Source organism: Amphiprion ocellaris, chromosome 21, assembly GCF_022539595.1.
Source record: "Amphiprion ocellaris isolate individual 3 ecotype Okinawa chromosome 21, ASM2253959v1, whole genome shotgun sequence".
Lineage (NCBI taxonomy): Eukaryota > Metazoa > Chordata > Actinopteri > Pomacentridae > Amphiprion > Amphiprion ocellaris.
Genome location: NC_072786.1, coordinates 6,882,734 through 6,903,347, shown reverse-complemented (window position 1 = coordinate 6,903,347; position 20,614 = coordinate 6,882,734). Strand labels below are relative to the sequence as shown.

Below are 20,614 nucleotides of genomic sequence, written 5' to 3'. Positions count from 1 at the left end.
AAATCTCACAAACTTCTTTTTTTCTTTTTCTATTTCTGATACCAAATATATATTTTTGTCAGGGACGTGTTGTTGACAGAGATTAAATTCAACTGGATACAATGCAAGTCTGTCAGCTGGAGAGAAATGGAAATACAAGTACACCTAATCAGCTGGCAGACAGACACGTGTATGAATCCTCTGCATATTTACTCCGCCAAGGAACGGTGGAGTTATGTGACCATCGGCATTAGTCTGTCTCTCTGTCTGTCTGTCTGTCTGTCTGTTAGCAACATTGCTCAAAAGCAGACTAACGGATTCAGATGAAATTTTCAGGGCAGGTCAGAAATGACACAAGGACCAAGTGATAAGATTTTGGCAGTGATGCGGCTTATAGTCTGGATCCACGGATTTGTTAAAGATTTCTGTATCATTGCAAGATAACTACGTGTTATGGCCCTCAGCCACTGCTCCTCCTCCTCTGTTATGATTTATATTGTGAACAGCTGCAAGCCTGTCAAAACCTTCGTCCACCCCGCCTCCATGGTTTTGCCCCGCCTACAGTCCAAGAAGCTGAAGATGGATTGATTCAGAACAACTGACCTCCTCTCATCATGGTGGCAGGGAGATTTCAAAAGCTGAATTGAGCTGCCCAGTTAGCAATTTGTGAACATTAGCGTTTGTGTGCTTATTGTGCACGTGGAGAAATAAATGCTAGTAGCGGTTCTCTGGCGTGTCTAGAAATACTTACCGAGAATTCATTGTTAGTTCAGTCAGGGTGCTACTGCATAGTATTTTGGTTTGCAGTTTTTTGTAATAGTTATATTTTATTTTCTTCTCGTACAGCAAAATCAACTTCTGAGTAAAGTTCGGTTTTCGGTTATGTTTTGTTCTTTTATTTCAGTAGCACCGTTTGCATTTAACCCCCTCACTTTTTGTATTTTATGGTCAACTCACTGTTTTCAAAATGACTTCCAGCCCGTCACTCTGCATCGTTTGACTTTCCTTTGTTGCCGTCCGGCTCCCCTAGACAGCCGGGGGACGTAACATAAGGAAGAAGGAAAAAGTAGTGATGGACAATGAACAGTCTGTGTCTGTACAAAGGCTAATCAGTATGCAGAAATATGAGTTTCACAAGGAGGAAGTATTTCTGTTTCTTCGCAAATGTCGTGTAAACTAAGAAATATGTGCTAGTTTGAAATTTTATTGCATTATCTCATGAGTCACTGCATAGGAAAACCAGTCTAATATCATTATATGTGATTGTCGTGCTTTCTCGCCCTTTTCTTCTGCCAACTTTGGTAATGCAGCTCCTTGTTTTGTTTATTTCCTCCTCTCCCTCGCTTTCATCCTCTCTAAATTGTATTTCTGCCCCCCTCCATTCAGCCTGTTTTGTCTCTTTTGATCAGCTTAATATGGCCCTCTGCCTCTGTTTTTATCGCTTTTTTCCTTACTCCTCTCCCGTTCCCATTTTCTCCCAGACTGCAGTTCATGACACAAATATTGGCTCCGTAAATTACTTTTCTGTAATTGCTGCAGGTTGCCACACCAAACTTTCTCGTGCTCAGCATGCATGTGAGCTCATATAAGGTATTTCTGTGTAAAAACACACTAATAAATAACCTTCAACTTTAATTTTTCTTCACAATCTTCTCAGGTTCGTTATAGAGCTATGTTTTATTCTTATTCACAGTAGCGACCGTTCAGTTTTGGATCATGTGTTGTTTTTTTGTTCTATTATCTGCCCTGTTTCTCCCAGGCAAACTATCCTCTTGCCTTTTTTTTTCAGCTCAGACAAGTGATAATAGAGACGGTTTAACAGGAAGGGGATGGATAGAAAAAGGTTGAAGGAAAAGTTAGTGTGCTTTATAAAAATGTGCAGAGGGGAAATGGGTAGTTTTAGAGAGAGAGAGCGGCAGGATGAAGCAAAGCTGAGAGGTGGAGAGCGAGCAGGAGGGGATGGAGAGGCAGAATAAGCTTTGAACAAAGGGGGAGGAGGAGAGGAAGGAGGAACAGCTGTTGTGGAAGGAGGACAGGGTTTGGCCACAAGGAGAGTTTTACAGCAAGTGGTGAAAACTGGCTCATGAAAAAGAAAAAAAACACTCCTTTTGTGATGGAAAATTCAGAAAAGTGCTCGAAATAAGCAGTGAGGACTCGACTTAACCAGCTGCTCAGATTCAATTACCTCCTCCGCTGGAGTCTACTGTGGAAATGACAATGTTTCTTTGCGGGATGAATTCGGGCTTCATTATTGCTTTTTTTTCTTCTGTCATTTTAGATTCTTTTTGTTTTTCTTTCACTGTCTGTCTGTCTGTAGCCCTATTATTGCTGTCAATGCATAGCACACAGATGGGAGCCTGTTGGCAAAAACTCTCACACACACACCCATGTTTTATTAATGCATGCTGCAGTGTAGGTTTTTTTCTTTCTTTCTGCATCTCTCCGTCATAAACATTTAGTCTCTGGTACGAAGAAGTTGCTATTCATCGTTAGTGTGTCCAAAGTGAACCAGGCAAAGCTCAAGGCTCCTTAACAGCCTTCTGCTTGTTCTTCTGTCTTTTCTTTTTCTGTCTGTCCATTCCTCTTTTTCTCTTTTTCCTTTTGTCTCATTTTACATCTTTCTCCACTAACACTGAGAGGTCTGAGGCTTTTCATACACCCTCTTTCTCCCTTCAACTTCTGTAAGCCTGTTTGTATCTCTGTCAGTCGGGGAGGTTTTAAAGACCATGCTAATGGATATTCTCACACATTCTGTACTTCTCCTTTCTGCCTCTCTGTCTCCTCTCTCTTCTCCTCCTAGTCTTGCATTCTTCTCTTTTTCTGCCAAACCAAGAAACTTTGGAGTGATATTCACACATATTCTCCCTTGTTCACCCTCATTTCGTAATCTTCTTTTGCTTTTAAGGCGACCCATGTGTCTCTGCAGCTGTCTGTCACCTGGAGAGGGTTTGATGCGTTCCTGCAGACCCGCTTACTCTTATTTTACTTCCTCTGTCATTAATTTTCCTCCATCCTTTTGTCTTTTCTCTGCCTTTCTGTGGTTGTTAAGGCAGCTGGGGGTTGAGGCATTCCTGCTGTCTTGCTCACTTTTATTCCTTCTTTCCACCTTTCTCAGATGGGTTTGACTGACATTGAATATATTTGAACTTAACGACAACGCAAAATCAATTCTTCATCTCTTTTCCTGTGCCAATATTACAGATTCATTCTTATTTCACCCTTATTCTCCCTCTGTAAATGTGTGTCTGTCTGCGAGTTCACTTCTGCTAAATTTAAATTCACGCCGGCTTCACTGCGTGAAATTTTTCATTCCTTATTAGATATCCTATTATATTATTAAAGCAAAAAGGTCATGACCTCAGAGCTTCTCTTGCAAAAACTTGAGGAAAATTGTGAGACTTCTGATATTTGATTGTTGATACCCAGAGGGTAAAAGCCTCTGATGCAGTTGGGAAGCTACTGAGTGATGCCTCTGGCATTGCAGGGAAACAATATGTTGCTAGAGGACACTTCAGCGCCGCCTGTGTCATTATGACGCTTTGCTGCTGCTGGGAGAGAACCTCAGGAGTTAAAATAAGCCCAGGGCAGCATTTGTTTGCGCTTAAGAACACTCAAAGAAATTCACACATGCAAGTTTCATCCATTCTCCCCATGCTTCGGCATTTGAGCAACCACCTCCCCCGAACTCAGTTTCCGATGTTATTTCTCTAAATCAAAGAGAAACACTGCATCACGTTAACCTGCCTCTTCCCTCTGGCTTTTCAGCTCCTTCTGTGTCATTCAGGAGCTTGCCCTGAGCTATGCAAAATAAATGCATCTGAGGTGAAGAAGAAATTAGCATCGCCAGGATTTACTGTGCACAGCAGTCGCAAGAAATATGTTTATGTATGAAGTGCATGCTATGTAGTGTGGATGTTTGTTCAACAACAAAAACATGTTTTCAAGTAGTGAGTGTAGTACTAACTTTCAGATAATGACAAATAGCTTCTGCAGTGCAGCGTCTTGGTTTGAATAGCAGGACATAATAGGTCTCTTTACAGCATGAGGTGGAGGTGTGTTGCCAGGGCAACAGGGGAATCATTTATTTTTCAAGGTCATGCCAACTAAAGCAGTAAGTTGTGAAAATGTACAAGTTGATAAGTTGCTGCTCCCACGCCGAGGACACTAACACACTCACAGGTGTGTTGCTTTACTAGTGCGACTGATGTTGGTCTTTTCCTCCACAGCAAGTAAATAATTTAACTCTGATTAAACACTCTTAAGACTATGATGTATAGTGCATAATTATTTTCTCTTTACCTGAGATGCATTTTTAACATGCCGTTGGTACACATAAGCACCAGCTAAAGCTGGGCAATATAGCTGAAAAGTCTATCATGATGAAATCAGTTTTTTTCAGCATTATAAGTGACAATTACACATGTTTTTAATGAAGGTCAAAAGAAAAAAATGTTTAATTTAGCTTTAGCCACCTTAGCAGGATGTACAGGTAATACTTTAAATGTTACACGGGAATGAAAAACCACACACTTAAAAATGCACACGTACAAATAAATAAGGATAAAGGAAGGATCTCAAGTTCATATTTATTAAATAAAGGAACCTGGAGGTGCACTGAGGGTGACGAGAGCAAAGTTGCTGCCCCATAGGCCTGGCTGGTCATTTTAGCCGATATTTGGCCTAACTGCCGATTATTGATAAATTAAATGTGCTACTTTAGGTCTGGTGCAGCGTCTTCTTTCTGTCTGTCATCACTCTGTGGTCTCAGAAATGTCTCTCAAGCAGCAGAAACTGGACAAGACACACAAGTCATTGTCACAAATCAGGAAATTAGCTACTCTCACAGTGGCTAAGGCTATGCTAACAGCTAGCAGCTAGGTTACAAGGCAGCCACAGATTAACCTGAAACAAAGGCTGGAAAACAATTAATATTAATCCTTTAAGATCTGGATCTCAGTTACAATTAAAGTGACAGAACAGAGAAATATTAAGAAAACATAGCACACGTAACTGCAGGAGAAAAACTGGTCAAGCTCAGTCGATCCCATATAAACAGAGGAGATTGTCCTACTTTAATCACTCCTTCCTTTCTGTTTTACAGATTCAGTTAAAACCACCCTTATTAATGAAGAAGCCTAGTCATAAATGACAAATTCTTTCCTATCACATGCTGCTAAAATATTAAATTTACTCTATATCAGTTCCAGAGATCAATCCTTTCTTGATGACCAATGTCAGCATCGGCCCTGTAAAACCTATATTAGTCGTTCCCTACCATGAAGCCCAGCTCACAAGGGCAAACATCTCCGCTAGTTACAGTCTTCACCAGGGGAGGCTTGCAGACGGAGACGGAGACGACAAGATCCCCAAGCAATTTCCCCCAAACTATTGTGCTTTAGTAAACCAACACGGCAGCCATGGAAGAATGATGAAGGTCAAAGTATTATTATCAAAATATGACAGCCTGTTTTTGAGCCAGAGATGAAACATGCGTGGAGTTTGTTTAACTGCACTTTGCCCCTTTGTTACGTTGGTGAAATCACCAAACTAGCACTTTATGGAACTATTTTCTTACTGTGTTGATTAGGTTCTGCTGCCAGGATGATAAACTATCATACCATCACCCAGACCTAATGCCAACAGCTGACATTTTTCTGGAAATGTTGTGTTGAATAAACCAAACAAACTCCACAAATAAGATTTATCAGGCCAGTAAGCCTGTCCATGTATCTCTTAAACCAAAACATAAATCAGAAGTGATGAGGCGCCATCAGCTCCCTGTTTCTCCGACATATTGGCTCGATAATGCCAGCTCCTGTCATGCCTTTTGTACGTGTGTTTGCAGCAATTTCTGATGCTTTTAAAAGTGCACTGTCTTTATCCACATTACCCAGAAATTGCCAACAAATTGCACAAACACCATGACATTGAACAATCATTTCCCACTCAAATGATAAAAAAAGTAAATGGACAGCACTTAGATGGCACTTTTCTTGCTTTAGCGGTTTAGGAAGCACTTTATAACATTTGCCTCTCATTCACTCACATGCCGGTGGTGGTAAAGCTGCCATGTAAGGTGCTCACCTGCTCGATTTGGGGTTTAATGTGTTGTCAAAGGACTGAACCACTAATCTATGATTTCCCTGCTGCACCACCTGAGCCACAGCTGCCTCAACTGCAAGGACCAACAGGCTGCTTTGCTCAGCCCTGAAAACAACACTTTGGGTGCCTGCATTACTAAACAGCTCTCAAAAGGAATGATTGATGTGAAGGGAAAATTACAAGAAGCCCATAACAGAGTCTGGAGGGGGAAAAAAATCATCTGTCTTTGTTTTAAACTTGTAGACTGGACTTTCAGTGAACTCTGCGCCGTTTAATCACTAAATATGGTAAATTATTTGATTGCTTCCAGTGTATTTGGCCCAATTTAGATAGTTTTTTTCCTCCTGCTATTTTTAATTTTATTCTCTAAATCAGTTTGATCAGTGGTTGAGATAAACTGAGGCAGAGAGGAGTGAGGTCGGAAAAACAGACCAAAGCAGCAGATTGAGATGGACTGATAAAACAAAGGATAAATTCAGTAAGTAAACAGAAGGAAGAAGAAAGATGAGGAGAGACCAAAAGGTGGGACAAAATAATATATGATTAGAAGTGGATGTAGGGATCAAAAAAGGTGAAGGAAACAAGGATGGTAGGTGCAACGGGTTCAGATAAGGGCGAAGCAAGTGGATATATTGGGGAAAGAAAGCAGCAGAGAACACGAGAATGTAAAAATGTAAGCAGCTTTGGTTGTAATGTTTATCAGTCTGATATGAATTTTAGCTCTGACTAATTCAGAAGGATGAGGTAAACAGAGAGAAACGATTTGTGTTCAAGGTGTGCTCATTTTGCACAGAAGGAAAGAAGAGGAAAAAGATTAAGAAAAAAAGCAGATCTGGAAGATGAGAGGAAGGGAAAATTAGGGAGAGGAGAGGAAGTGTGATATTGGAAGGGAAGTGGGATGCACGGATGTTTTGCGGAGGTAACTTGTGAATGATTGAAATTGCAAGAGTGGTTGTTTATGTTGTTGATCTGTGGCTGCCAGGGTGGTGTTGACTATTCTGCTGGGGTGTTGATAGGTTGTTACAGGTTGCTTTACTGGTGTCTTTGGTAGAACATTGCTGTGTAGCCTTTAGGATGTTTCAGAAGGTGTCTATGCTGTTGCTGCTAGGACTTCACTTCTTGGTTATGATGGTGTTGTGTTGACTGGGTAGCTACTGGAAAGTAAATTCCAGTGCTGCTTTTGAATATTCCACTTGTCCATTCTTCCACTTTCCCTCTCCATAATGTTTGCTACATAGAAACCTACTAGGCGACAAATGGCAGACAGTTGTTGATGCCTTTCAGACACTATTTAGGTATAACACTCGGACATAATCATTAGCTGGATAGCTGTGATTATCTCTGTCATACAAACAAATGCTTGAACATCTGCGCCACATTTGTGTTTGCTTTTCTGGGCGTAAATAGCTGCACTTTGTAATTGTTATATCGCTCCACAAAATTAACATCAAACTCAACATAGATCTGTGCACAAGTAACTTTATATACAACATACTTTGGCTGCACTGTGCTATTATAGATTAGCCTTTAATATATTAACTGTAAACTCATTTTATTCATGTAAAGCAGTCAAATACACTGATCAGGCCTAACATTATGACCACTGACAGGTGACGTGAATAACCCTGATTATCTCTTCATCATAGCACCTGTTAGTGGGTTGGATATATTAGGCAGCAAGTGAACATTTTCTCTTATAGTTGATGTGTTTGACGCAGTAAAAATGGGCAAGCATGAAGATTTGAGCGAGTTTGACATGAGCCAAATTGTGATGGCTAGATGACTGGGTCAGAGCATCTCCAAAACTGCAGCTCTTGTGGTGTGTTTCAGGTCTGCACTGGTCAGTATCTGTCAAAAGTCTTCCAAGGAAGGAACAGTGTTGAACCAGCTACAGGTCATGGGCTCATTGATGCACATGGGAAGGAAGGCTGTCCCATGTGATCCGATCCAACAGACGAGCTACTGTTGCTCAGATTGCTAAAGAAGTTAATGCTGGTTCTGATGGAAAGGTGTCAGAATACACAGTGCTTTGTAGTTTGTTGCATATGAGGCTGCATAGCTGCAGACCAGTCAGAGTTCCCATGCTGACCCCTGTGCACTGCCAAAACACCAACAATAGACATGTGAGCATCACAACTAGACCATGCAGCAATGGAAGAAGGTGGCCTGGTCTGATGAATCACGTTTTCTTTTACATCACGTGGATGGCCGGGTGCGTTGCTTACCTGGGGAACACATGGTACCAGGATGCACTATGGGAAGAAGGCAAGCCAGCAAAGGCAGTGTGATGCTTTGGGAAACATTCTGCTGGGAAACCTTGGGTCCTGCCGTCCATGAGGATGTTACTTTGACACGTACCACCTACCTCAGCATTGTTTCAGACCATGTCCACCCTTTTAAATAAATGGCATTCCCTGATGGCTGTGGCCTCTTTTAGCAGAATAAAGTGCCATGCCACAAAGCAGAAATGGTTCAAGAATGGTTTGAGGAGCACCACAATGAATTTGAGGTGTTGACTTGGCCTCCAAATTCCCCAGATCTCAGTCCAATCTAGCATCTATGAGATGTGCTGCACAAACAAACCCGATCCATGGAGGCCCCACCTCACAGCTTATAGGACTTAATGAATCTGCTGCTAACATCTTGGTGCCAGATACCACAGCTCACCTTCAGCGGTCTGGTGGAGTCCATGTCTCAATGGGACAGGGCACTTTGACAGCAAAAGGGGGACCAACACAATATTAGGCAGGTGGTCATAATGCTATGCCTGATCAGTGTAGATTAACCCTCTGAACCCCAAGCAGATTCTGAGCATTTACTGTGGGCTTATTTTTTATTGCAAAATAAAGCCCTGCACCTCTATGAAAACAGCACAAACAGAAGCGTCTTTTGTGCAGTTTCACTAAGTGATAATGAAAAAGTCATAAAAAAGCAGAAATTAAAGTTTGAATTTATATGTATAGATCCATTTTTTCTTACAAAAATGTAGTAAAACTCATGCTCAACATTTTTCCAAGTGTCCACAGGTGTTACCTGTACTGGAAGGTTAATGTAAACATTCTAATATTTTTTTTATATTAACATGAGACCTGTAGAATAAAGTGCTTTTAATGAAATATCTCACTTTTAGCTTTAGATTAGTTATGTTTCCTGACTGAACAACAAGTCACAGATGAGTAGTTCTAGGTTGTCAGAAAGCCTTTACAGTTTTTACAGGCTTTAATAAATGGTATAATTGTTGCAATGTTTTTTTAAAAGACAATGTGCCTTTCAAACCTGCTTCATGTTTTGATCTTCAAAGTGTTAAGATTTTTTTTAAAGCAGCAGTAGCCTTGTTGTTGTATCTCTGAAAGCATTTTCTCAATTTAGACTGAGCTACTAAGTCTTAATTATGGTTCCAGTAGGTGTTTTAATAATAATTGCTGCTGTTCAGGCAGAGGAGGAGTGGTGTGTTCCTGTAGTGAACAGCTTCTGTGCACTACATTTTGAAGATACTGTTGTACACTATATAGTGGCTGAAATTCACATGTGGGAGTTCAAACTGTAACCAAAATGGCTGGACTGCATAGTGGATGAATGTGTAGTCCAGACAGTGTTTTAGGTGCATGAATTGACTATAGTTGCTAGGCAGGGCTACATGGTTAGAATAGTATGTGAGGGTCCTTTGTACTAATTATCCATAACGGATAACATTATAGTGTGTTTTTCCTGGCAACCAAATGAACTATTCACCAAAATGTTTCATATTTTGCAATGTTCTATTAAAATAAATGGAATTTAGATGATAAAGAATTGAAAATTCTTTTTGGTAATTAGTGTAAACAAGTTTAATGAATAGAATAACTATTCACAAATTTGGTAATGTACATGTCATTGAGTGTCTGTATGTGTATTTTTGTGTGAGCATGAAAGTTAAAGTAGGATTAATAATTGTTAGACGTGTACTAGTTCTTGCAGAAATGGACCTTATTCATAATTTGTGGAATCAATGCGAAGTTGAGACGTCTACTTTTGTCTCTCTATCGATTCAATCTACCTCCATTCATCTTTCTTACATTCTTTCAATACACCTCCAACTCGTTCCTGCTTACTCTCTCTCTTTCACCCATTATGTGTCCCTCATTATTTCTGTTCACCGCAAGAGAGCTTTTCCTTCTTTCTTTCATCTGTCTTCTCTCCTGTGTGATTGGTTTTCTTCCTGTCATATTGCACAATCATTTCTCTCCCCACCCTGCTCTTTTTATTTGTCTCTCTCCACCTATTGTCTTCTTTTTTTTTTTTTTTCCAATTTCGGTTCCGTTTTCATCTCAAATGCTTTTTCTTTAAATTTATGTCTGTTGATATTTTCTGTTTTGGGCACAGATGCTTTTATTTTTCTCAGTTTTTCTGACTCTCTCCCTTGTGTGTGATTGTTTCTGTTCTCTTAGTCAATTTCCAGCCTCACACAGTTTCTCCCTTCTAAAAATGGGAAACAGTTTTTTATATATTCTCATCATCGTTCCATCACCTTAACATATCGATGACTTATTGTATACAGGTGGAATTTCCATAAAGCAGTGCTTTCTCTGCATGTATACGATAATTGGATTTCCTTTATGCTACGCCAGATTCAGTGATTTAATTTGATTGTATCGCTACATCAAAGAAAGACAGAAAGAGGGATAAAAGGTTTGTTTTCAGCCTTATTGGTGGTGTGAAAACTGAATCCTAGAGGACATATAAACTTATCCATGCATGTGCATATTGAATCACACAACTCCCCAGCTCACACAGGCGTTTGCAGGTACAACGCAGCACAGGCTAAAGGTGAATATACTTTTGATGTTACAGCTCATAGACATGTTGCCTCAGAAAATGTTCATTAACCCTCTAAACTCCACGCCGTTTTTGCTTCGTTTGCCTTTTTTGTCACTGTGAGCTCATTTTTCACTTCAGTATAAAATCCTGCGCCTTTATGTAAACAGCACAAGCTTTCCTAGAAGCAGGGAGAGGTCAATAATGTATTTTATGTGTTGTAACATAGTTAGAATGCCATAAATCATTAAAAAACTAAAGTTGAATTCGTTTGATCATTTATTTTGTACCACAGATGTTTTACACAAATTCAGCCAAAAAGAAAAAGAAGAATATTATTCAGCAGACTTTTGATCACAGCTCATTATGAATGACTTCTCATTTGTAGAAAAGATAGCAGAATTTTGGGATTTTTACAGAATCTGCTTCCAGCAAACTGTCTGTTTTTGGCAATTTTTGAAACTAGCATGTAAAATAAAGACTCAAAACATGTATCTCATGTCAGATACTACAGTAGTCAATGGACTGACAGTCTCTGTCTCTCTTTGGTTAATCACATGTAATCAAACTTCATCTGTTTTACTTAACAGCCATGTTGTCAGTGACCAGTAGCTGTGGTCAAATCCTCTGTTAGATTGTTATACATTATCATTTTTTCTGCCTAAAATCTGTGACATTCTAAATGGCGTTTGTCATCATGCCACTTAGTTGTACAATAAGGATTTTAACAGTCTTCACTTGAGGCAGTGTAACCTCTTTTGATGCCACTTGAACACAGCAAGATATGATAATCATCCTAATTTTTACTCTTTGTTTATTTTAAGTAAATACAGCTCGAGGATTCACATATTTAACAAAGATTTGAACCCATTTAACTCAATGCTTTTTTTACCTGTTAGGAGTTGTGATCCTGGTGCCATGTTACAGCACATCAAAATGTATAAATATGGCATTAAATGACTGAGCTGACGTTCTCCTCAACTTGTGTTTTTGTTGCAGGAAGTGCCGGAACGCCGGTGGTTTTCAATGAGAATGGAGACGCTCCGGGAAGATACGATATCTTCCAGTACCAGATCACCAACAGATCTACTGCTGAGTACAGAGTCATCGGCTCCTGGACCAATAAACTACACCTCAAAGTGAGATTTTGTTTTTATTGCAGACAGCAAATATTCACATTTCATTCACATATTGCACCCAAAGCACATGCACAATGGCAGCAGTAATAAGCAAACGCGTACAGCGTAGTTGAAACAAAATGAGAGTAAAATCAAAGAAAGAAAGAAGAAAATATTCCTGATATAGTGATTTCACTTATGTAACATTTTCCCAATCTAAAAGGTTGTTCAATAGAAAACACTGCTGCAGATGTACTACCACCTCATCACATGTTTTATTATTCTAGTCAGTGACTTCTGCATAGTAATGAAAAACAGTTTTTACAATAATCCAAAACCTATTTTGATTTGAGTGGTTTATTAAAGCTTCTGCAGCGTTATAGATCAAATACCCTGGAAGAATGAAAGTTCAACATCATTGCGAGCAGCTGCCATGAATTCCAAATCCCTTGTTACAGGGCTGGATTTGTTTGAGTTATTGCTCTCATTCAGGAGCAAAACTTCACTCGGATTGAAATTTTTTTTCGTTTTTACACGAAAGAATGGATCTTTTCTTCTGTTCAGAATACCTAGTCTTGTGCAGAGACACACCCACACAAGGTCACACACCTACAGAGCATATATATATATATATATAACCTGTAAACTACAGACACTAGAGTCTACGCCCACTTACATCCACACAAACACAGCACAAACAAAGGGAAACTGCATTGTCTTTGTCTGAATTTCTCACTCGCTGACTAACACACATGCATGCACATGAACTCCTTGAGCAGGCTGGAGAGCTTTGGCGTTATAAATCCACCCAGGACTTCATTAGAAAGGCCAGATGACAGATAAGAAGACTAATAGACACAAAATGCTTTCTGGCTGATGGACGGCCTGGCTGACTGTGTGAGAGGAAGAACGATTGGAAGAGAGACTGCAGCAACACAAAGGACAACACACAATACACGACTGGACACGTTGACAGATGGCAAATTAACAGGTGTATTTAATTTGTTTAAACAATCCAGCTGGGTTTGAAGGCACACGGGAAGATACTGTGGTGATGACAGCAGGTGGAAGTTTTCATCAACAAACAGTTTGAATGTGTGTCGGTACAAAAACACAACATGTCTGTGGAACAAGAGCCATCTCGGTCAAACAGGTGACTTTCATGATCAGTGTGTGGTTTGAAATGTAGTGTTTGGAAGCATTCGAGTTCATAAAGTGACTTGCACAGTGGCGACCCGGGTGAATCAATGCATAGGAAAATGACAAAGTTGTTTCTGTAGCATGAAAGGGGCACAAAAGGAAGATGAGCCAAACTAAGTGCAGTTTAACAATGTAGATCCAAACAGTATTTTTGACAATGACCAGGTCGAAAATGTTCGCGCGCATATGATGAATCATGGCTTTATAAATTTGAGCTGGTTTGGCATCACAGAAACCAGGAACGACACCAAGATAAGAAATAATGTCATAAGCAAGAAATGCATTTGTGGAGAACCAGTGGAGAACAGGCCAGATGTCTTAGTAAATGACCAGTATTTAGTAGAATTTGGTAACATTAGCCAGAGTAGTTTTACTTCCCAGTTCCGGAAAGTTCTGTAAACACAACTAGCATTGGCTGTTTAATACTGTTGATTATTGATATTTATCATAACAGATGGTGATGCACATGTATTACCTGGTTTTCAGTCATGTCAGGCTTGTCTAGCATAAAGTGACACTTTGTTTTAAAGGGCTGCATGAGAAAGAGAGCTGGCTAATTTAGAAATGTGACTTACAGTGCACAGTTTGCATTGTTGCTATGATGAATCTCACACATCTGTGACCGTTGCCACTATCAGAAGCTGCTGCTGATGGTGGAATTGAAGCAACTGTGTGAATTAAAGAAACCAAACCAGCCATGAATTTCACACATCATGACTTAGACATCCCATACATGATATAGCAGTGAAGCAGTGAATTTCTTCTCCTGCACAAAACTGGCCAAGGTGCAAAAGTTAGCTGTTTTGTTAGGGAAAGTAGTCTTGCTTTGCCAGCCTATTCTGCAGATCATTAAACACACTGTGGCTTGTTTATATGTCTTTAAACCAATTACAGTCATCTTGGACAGGGCTAAGCGAAGGATACAATTTCTGTCTTCCCTCAAAATAATGATGATTGGAATTGTTTTGGTTAAAAGATTGCATGCAGGGAGATGTGCTCTGTCATTAAAATAGGTAATCAACCAAAAATAAATAAATACATAAATTGCACAGCTGCCTGACTGCACAATCCAAATTGTCTGCAAAACTTGAATTTTTCAGTGTGGTGAGTTTTTGCTTTTTCTAACTCACAATCACTAGAACTCACCATCATCAACTATTACACAGAACTCTCCTTATGGGATTTAAAGTAATGCATTGTGGAAAAAAAACACACATACATCCATATTTCTGCCTTTATATCACATAAAACATATAATATTGTGCATTAACCTTCTAAACAATCATTTCCAAGAAATAATAAGTAAAAATTTAGTGGAACATTCACCCTGCAAGTTGCTCTTTATGCAGAATCCTGCACTTTTGCTATTACTGTGTCACTTATGCAGTGAATGAAATAGAGGTTCATGACCAGGCCTGTGTTAATTTCAGTAGTGCATAATTCATGGGGTTTCTTACAAAACAAGGTGTGTATTTGGCTGTGTGTGTATGCAAAGATTAAAGTGAGTCCATGAATAAATAATGAGGGAAAAATACTCAATAAACAGTGGAAAAAGCTGCCCACAACAACAACAGTTTGCAAGTTCCTCCTTATGGATATATTTGCGGCATTAAGTCGTGAACAGCGAGTAACCCAATAACGGAGCTCAAATTCGGTGTGAATGCGCTTCTGTTTGTGTGTCAGTGATCCAATCAAGTCCACTTTCTCAGTCCCTGATGAGTTTTTCCTCCTAACTAGTTTTTGTTGGACTGGTACTTCTGCGGCTGTTTTAAAACAGTAATGCTCCGTTTTATTCAGCACCATCGGCAACAGATAAACCTCGGGGGAACTGGTGTAATGACGGACTTTATTACCAACACTCGCACACATAGCTACAAACTGGAACGCACACTCACGCATAGCAGGCATAGGGGAAAGCTCAGATTCACTGTACTACCAGCGTGACAAAAACACAAACAAAATACACACATGGAAGAACATGCACACACACACACATACACAGAAGGCAATACAGATGGCCTGTTTGTGCCAGATCTGATTATGGTCTGATTGCTGGCTTCCAGACTAGCTGGTGTTAGTTTTGTGCCTGGCAGCAGTCAGGAAAACGATCAGAGGAATCTGCTTGTGCTAATTGCTCTCCAAGATGCCCTGAAGACGCACTTTCTGCAGGTACAGAGAAAACCGAGCGTTAAAAGGACTGTTAACACACAGTAATGTCAGCTCCAGCAGATGGCCACCAATCTTTACGCTGCGTTATATCCTGAGAGAAGATGGGAAGTTTTGTTTTTACCGTTTAAACACGCAAATAATTCCCGGTGTTATCTTTTCCTGTCAGGTGGAGGCCATGCGTTGGAGGACGGGGGACCCTTCTCTCCCGGCGTCTGTATGCAGCATCCCATGCCGTGCAGGCGAAAGGAAGAAAGTGGTGAAAGGTGTGCCGTGCTGCTGGCACTGCGAACGCTGCGAGGGATACCACTATCAGGTAGATCCCTAAGGAAGATATCTTAACCATCAAGATTCCAAATAGTTAAAGATCCTCCTTGAACACATCAAATGATATGAATCTAAACCTATGTTGAATCCATAGTATTCAATACATTATTATGCTGTGAAGCTTTGGATGCATAAATACAACCCAACAACAGAACTTATCTAAATGCAAGAGATTTGACTTTTATTATGTTTTGGCTCCTTTATCCCAACTTGATACTGGAGACTTTCTACAAATCACCAACAGTTGAAGCTGCTTTTGCAAAATGTACAGCCAAAAGGAAACTACCAGAGTGACAGTCAAAGGCAGCAGGATTTTGTTGAGGGATTTTTTTTTTTCATTGCACCAATGCTTTATCACTGTAGCTTCCAATTTTCTGTTCAGTCGGTTTGTTGGGTTTGTGCAGAGTCGCACACAAAAGGGAATCCCCCGACTTTTACATGACCTTCATTGTTTGTGTTTTAAAAGCTGGGAAAGCCTCCAAAGGCCAACCAGTCTGCTTCTGTCAAAACAAAAAGCAGTAAAAATGTAGATTTTGACCGAAACATCTAACCTTCGTTGAACTCCCTGCACCTGTTTCACAAATAAAATCTCATTTGTCAAAAGGCTTTACCAATGAATCTGCTGTGAGACTTGTTTGTAGTTGCAGAGACCGCAAACACGGTTTGCATCTGCTTTCACACAGCTGTTGTCTACTTGCTCTTGCTCCACAGCAGAGTTCTAATCTGTTTTTTTTTTTCTTTTGTTTCAATTCATTTCCGGCAATCACAAAAAAAACAAAAAAAAACAAAAACTGAGACACTTAGGTGGTCCATTTTAAATTTATATATGCAGGAAGAACCCCACAGATGCTATTAAAGCAAATGGAAGTGCCTGATTTGAGGTGAAGGAAGGGGTCTGATCGCACATTATAAAGATACATCCCCCAAGTTAATTATATCATAGTCGGGGACAATTTGGCAGCCCATCATCCTTCATATTAAATTAGAAAAATCAACGAGTGAGCAAGTGTATGTGCAGAGAGTTTCTTCACTCAGGAAGCAATAAAGGAAGAAGTAAATATCCGTCACTACAGCAGCCGTTTATGCTTGTCAGAGTGAGCAGTCGATAGTAATTTAACAGATACATGCATTTGCTGTAAAATGCACGTAACTGTAGATTTGAGATTGTAGCACAATGCAAAGTAGTATTGCAAAAACAAATGTCTGACTAGAGCAAAAATATTGTTCTCCTTAATCAATACCTACCTGAGGTTGATAACAGAGATTATCTTCAACTTCCTGCTAGGCGCTTAAGTTGTTGATTTTTTTTTTCCAACTGAAAGAGTGGAAGATTAAAAAATATAGTTGCATCTATGTGGGAGCTTTACATAGATTCAGTTGTGCTTTGATAGTACCTATGGACCAAAAAAGACTCCAATTGGTCCATCCACATTCGACTTCACTGCTCCAGGCCCTGTGCTAGATTTGACTTCACTTGTTTTTCAATGGCATGATCTTTTAGTCTTCATTTTTCCAACCAGCATTTACAATGCTGGTCTATGAAAATAATGGCTAATAATTAGTAATTCTCTTTAAAGGGTTCAGGCCAAAAGGACTAATCAAAAAATCGACAGCTCCTATTGGTTAAAAATTAGTTTCAACAGCTTTCTATACATGACCAGTGCAGTTTAGGTTCATAGTTCAGACTCTTAAATGAATTTTATGACAAAGAAGGAACTGGCTCCGTATGAGGCCAAAAGGTTTTCCATCTAACATTCATAAAAGGTCATAATATTTTAAAAATATCCTCAGAGCTTCAATTGAAGCAACTGGACTTCTCTTTTTGATCTTGGAGTTCTAGGAATGTGGCATCATCCTAAAATCCCGTTACTATCTCACAAACAACCCAAGACCTACATGCCTTGGTGTGTGAATGAAACAGCTAGGTGAGAGATGACGGTGACGGTAATAATGGTGGTGAAACTGACTTGAGTATGGATCTCAAGACTATCTTATAAGTACCTCAGTGGTGCCATAGACCTCCTCCTCTGTTTCGAGCTGGCTGTTCCATGGTCTAGCAGAGAATGAGGTTTTCAGTGCCACTCATCAGGTATTTATAAGACAGTCTTGAGACCCCTCCTTTGACAGCTTCACCACCATTCACACCCTAAGTACAGAGTATAAGAATATGTACCTAAGACTCCCTAAAAGTCCGTTGGAACTGAAGAAACATTTTGGATGAGAGGGAAACATTTCAAGAACAAGCAGAAATGTACAGTTGTCTTCTACTAAAGCTCTGAGGATTATCGTGACCTGGATGACTGAGAATCTACACAGACATATTTCTAATGTCTCCTCTGATTAATTAGCATAGCAACGTCTCATTTATGCCTTTCTTTTAAGTCTTTATTCCTCATTTTCTAAACTCTCTCTCCCTCTAGGCTTCAGAGTTCACCTGTGAGCTGTGTCCATATGAGATGCGACCCGATTCCAACCGGACCGGCTGTGTTCCCATCCCCATCATCAAGCTGGAGTGGCACTCCCCCTGGGCCATCTTCCCCGTCTTCATCTCCATGTTGGGCATCATAGCCACCTCTTTTGTCATCGTCACGTTTGTGCGGTACAACGACACGCCCATCGTACGGGCGTCTGGACGCGAGATGAGCTACGTACTGCTAACGGGAATCTTCCTATGCTACGCCATCACGTTCCTGATGATCGCGACACCAGATGTGGGCGTTTGTTCGTTCAGGCGGATTTTCTTAGGCTTGGGGATGTGCTTCAGCTATGCTGCTCTGCTCACCAAGACCAACAGGATACATCGCATCTTTGAACAAGGGAAGAAGTCTGTAACAGCACCCAGGTACGACACCGGGTGCTGTCATTGTTCGTACTCAGTGTTTGGCTTTGTGAGCATGTATGTTCAGAATATGTGGAGTTTGATGGGTGTAGTGACACATAATGTTGCTGTTAGTGTGCACAGTGTAGCTACACAAACACTCAACCTCCACTTCCTCCTTATTAAGCTACTTGCAATCATTACTCATCATTTATATTTCATACATTATTCATTGGAGTCATGAACTCACACTCACCTATTGCACTGTTTGCACTCAGTGCGAGTGACTCTGGGAGAGAGAATCAACTAAGAGGCTAAAATGTTAATGCAGATTTACTCGTGCTCCGGTTCATGTTGGCGCTACCCAGATGGTCAGCTGTATTTTCCTTCAGCACCATCCAGCGAAACATTTTTCACAGAAATGATTTTGTAGCTGTTCCAGAGTGTGTTGTGCCTCCAGGTAGTCGGACATTGAGCATCCTTTGAACCTCGGAGCTCGGAGAAGCTTGTTGTTTCTTCACAAGGATGTGAATAAAATCACAGCCTTTGTTTTTGGATATTATTATGTGCCCTCAGTTTTTTTTTTTCATCTCTCTGGCATTCTGGATAATCATCATATTTCCTCTTTTCTGTGCTATTGTACTGCAACTGCTTATCTCTGCTTCTAACTTTCTTTCTTACTTCAGAAATCCTCACTGACTTTTCCCTGATCTCTTTCTTCCTCTTTGTGTGGGTTTGTTGGAGTGTCTGTAGTTGCATTTATAAGAGCTAATATATTTCTGCTGTTGAGTGGGAGACTTGTTTCGACTTTTTAAATAACATAAAAAGCTTCTTTGTTTATAGTTTTGTGGACAAGGATTTTTGACTGTTTTTAAAAGTGTTTTTATAGACCTTATTAGCCAAAGAAAATTGGATTACACATTAAAATGCTCTAATGTAATAGCAATACTCCTAGCATTAGTTGCTTAATTTTTTTTGCCTTTCTATACCACTTCTTTATATCAATAATCCCCTCCTTCGCAGGTTCATCTCTCCTGCCTCCCAGCTCGTCATCACCTTCTCCCTGATCTCCGTTCAGCTGTTGGGTGTCTTCGTCTGGTTCGCCGTGGATCCTCCCCACACCGTCGTGGACTACGGCGAGCAGCGGACCCAGGATCCCATGTCGGCGCGTGGAGTCCTCAAGTGCGACATCTCGGACCTGTCCCTTATCTGCTCCCTGGGTTACTCCATCCTGCTGATGGTGACATGCACGGTCTACGCCATCAAGACGCGAGGAGTGCCGGAAACCTTCAACGAAGCCAAGCCCATCGGATTTACCATGTACACCACCTGCATCATCTGGCTGGCGTTCATACCCATCTTCTTTGGCACGTCGCAGTCGGCAGAAAGGGTGAGTATGTGTGAAGGTTTCTTGTGAAGCTTGCCTTAACTGCATGCCAGACCTCTTTTCTTTGTAAAAATATGGTCTACAAAGAGCGTTAGTTTATACGTTGCCCATCCAAAAAAAAATAGTCGCACACTCTAATATTTTGTTGGACTGCCTTTAGCTTTGAGTATGGCACTCATTCACTGTGGCATCATTTCAATCAGCTTCTGCAATGTCACAGCATTTATTTCTGTCCAGAGATGCATTAATTTTCCACCAAAATCTTATATTGATGATGGGAGAGTCAGACCACTGTGCAAAGTCTTCTCCAGAACATCCCAAAGATTCTCATTGGGGCTGAGGTCTGGACTCTGTGGAGTCCAATCCATGTGTGAAAATGACGTCTCATGCTCCCTGATCCACTCATTTGCTATGTAAGTCCCATGAATCCTGGTATCATCATCTTGGAACATGCCCATGTCATCAGGGAGGAAAAACTCCATTGATGGAAAAATCTGGTCACTCAGTATCATCAGGTAGTCAGCTGACTTCATTGTTTGGGAACATAATGTTGCTGAACCTGACCAACCCCAGATCATAACTCTAACCCCCACAGGCTGGTAGGCACTAGACATGATGAGTTCATCACTTCATCCTCCTCTCTTCTTACCCTGATGCCCCCATCACTTTGGAACAGGGTAAATCTGGACTCATCAGACCACATGACCTTCTTCCATTGCTTCA

The 20,614-nt window shown here is 40.5% G+C and overlaps 1 protein-coding gene across 5 annotated transcripts in view; it reads left to right on the top strand.

The window, feature by feature from the left end:
• Positions 1 to 20,614, top strand: part of grm8a (glutamate receptor, metabotropic 8a) — a 379,646-nt gene that overhangs the window by 247,541 nt on the left and 111,491 nt on the right. For all 5 annotated transcript variants that reach the window (XM_055006586.1, XM_055006582.1, XM_055006583.1 and 2 more), the window contains 4 exons: positions 11,875 to 12,014; positions 15,529 to 15,675; positions 18,107 to 18,528; positions 19,528 to 19,894. In XM_055006586.1, the coding sequence (XP_054862561.1) occupies positions 11,875 to 12,014; positions 15,529 to 15,675; positions 18,107 to 18,528; positions 19,528 to 19,894 (1,076 nt within the window). The remainder of the gene's footprint in view (positions 1 to 11,874; positions 12,015 to 15,528; positions 15,676 to 18,106; positions 18,529 to 19,527; positions 19,895 to 20,614) is intronic.